The sequence below is a fragment of the Ylistrum balloti genome, unplaced genomic scaffold (assembly GCF_031769215.1).
Source record: "Ylistrum balloti isolate Yb309-2 unplaced genomic scaffold, AGI_CSIRO_Ybal_v1 Utg371538, whole genome shotgun sequence".
In the NCBI taxonomy this organism is placed as follows: Eukaryota; Metazoa; Mollusca; class Bivalvia; order Pectinida; family Pectinidae; genus Ylistrum; species Ylistrum balloti.
In genome coordinates, this window is record NW_026782793.1 from 36,983 (window position 1) to 39,273 (window position 2,291).

General features: G+C 39.5%; 1 protein-coding gene across 1 annotated transcript; it reads right to left on the bottom strand.

Moving 5' to 3' along the window:
• Window positions 1–945: 945 nt before the first annotated feature.
• Window positions 946–1,632, bottom strand: LOC132562863 (circumsporozoite protein-like). The gene has a single exon (XM_060227639.1). It carries the CDS (start codon window positions 1,630–1,632, stop codon window positions 946–948), a length of 687 nt encoding a protein of 228 aa, XP_060083622.1.
• Window positions 1,633–2,291: the final 659 nt, after the last annotated feature.

Genomic DNA, 2,291 nt, shown 5'->3' on the forward strand with positions numbered 1-2,291 from the left:
TTCAGTAGGATTGACTAGTGGATTATGATGGACTAGTGGGGTAGGATTGGCTATTAGAGAAGGAATGACCATTGGAGTAGGATTGACTAGTGGGTGTAATTGACTAGTATATTAGGATTGACAAGTGGAGTAGGATTGACCAATGAGATAGGGTTGACTAGTGGAGTCGGATCGACTAGTGAAGAAGCATTGACTAGTGGAGTAGGATTGTCTATTAGTGTCGGATAGACTAGTGGATTGGGATTGACTTGTGGGGTAGGATTAACAATTGGAATAGGATGGAACACTGGATTAGGATTGACTATTGAAGAAGACATTGACTAGTACTGGATAGGATTGACTAGTAGGATTGAGTGAGGGATTGACTAGTAGTAGGATTAGGATTAGTAGTGGAGTAGGATTGACTATTGGAGTGGGATTGTCTATTAGTGTCGGATTGACTAGTGGATTGGGATAGACATGTGGGGTAGGATTAACAATTGGAATAGGATGGAACACTGGATTATTATTAGTGTGGATTAGACTAGTGGATTGGGATTGACTTGTGGGGTAGGATTGACTGGTGGAGAATAGGAGTAGGATTGACTTGATGGGTAGGATTGACTTTTAGAGCAGTATTGACAAGTGGATAAAGATTGACTATTGGAGTAGGATTGACTAGTGTAGTAGGATTGACTGGTGGAGCAGGATTGACTATTGGAGTAGGATTGTCTTTTAGTGTCGGATTAACTAGTGAATTGGGATAGACATGTGGGGTAGGATTAACAATTGGAATAGGATGGAACACAGTATTAGGATTTACTATTAATGCAGGATTGACTAGTTGATAAAGATTGACTATAAAACTCAGATTGACTAGTAGAGTCGGATTGATTAATGGATGAAGATTGACTTGTGAGGTAGGATTGACTATTGGAGTAAGATTGACTAGTGGTATAGGATTGACTATTGGGAAGGATTGACTAGTGGAGTAGGATTGACTTGTGTGGTTGGATTTACTACTGGAGTAGTATTATCTAGTGGAGTAGGATTGACCAGTGGATTAAAATTGACTTGTGGAGTCTGATTGGCTATTAGAGTAGGATTGACTAGTGCAATAGGATTGACTTGTGGGGTAGGACTGACTACTGGAGTAAGATTGACTAGTGAAGTAGGATTTACAAGTGGAGTATGATTGACTATTAGAATATGATTGACTATTGGATTAGGATTATCTATTGCAGTCGAATTGACTTTTTGGGTAGGATTGACTGGTGGGGTAATATTAATTTGTTGGGTAGGATTGACTTGTTTGGTTGGATTGACTGGTGTAGGAGGATTGACTAGTGGAGTAGAATTAATCAGTGGGATAAGGTTGACTATTGTGGTCAGATCGACTTGTGGATAATAATTGACTTGAGGGGTAGGATTGAGTAGTGGAGTAGGATTGACTTGTGTGGTAGGATTCAAAATTGGAGTAGGATGGAATACTGAATTAGGATTGACTAATAGAGCAGGGTTGACTAGTGGATAAGGATTGACTGTTAGTGTCGGATTGACTAGTGGAGTTGGGTTGACTAGTGGATTAAGACTGACTATTGGAGTAGGATTGACTAGTGGTATGGGATTGACTACTAGGGAAGGATTGACCATAATAGTGGGATTGACTATTGGAGTATGATTGATAAGTGTAATAGCATTGAATAGTGGAGTAGGATTGACTATTTGAGTAGGATTGACTAGTGTTGTGGATTGACTAAAGTAATCGGATTGACTATTGTATTTGGATTGCAGTATGATTGACTTTTTGGTTAGGACTGATTATGACATTAGGTTTTACAATTGGAATAAGATTGTCTTGTGGAGTCGGATTGACTATAGTAGTCGAATTGACTATCAAAGAAGGATTGACTATTGGAATAGTATTGACTAGTGGAGTCGGATTGAATAGAAGAATCGGATAGACTATTGGAGTCTGGTTGACTAATGGAGTATGATTGACCAGTGTGTTAGGAGTGACTAGTGGAGTAGGGTGGCTAGAGGGATAGAATTGGCTAGTTGAGTATGATTCACTTGTGGGGTAGGGTAGACTATTGGAGTAAGATTGACTATGGCAGTATGGGTTAGGATTGACTCGTTGGTTATGAAAAACGAGTGTAGTAGGATTGACTCTTAAAGTTGGATTGGCTAGCGGAGTAGGATTGACTATTACAATAGTATTGACTAGTGGAGTCGGATTGCCTATAAGAGTCTGATTGACTATTGGAGTAGGATTGACTGGTGGATTAAGATAGACTTGTGGATGAGAATTG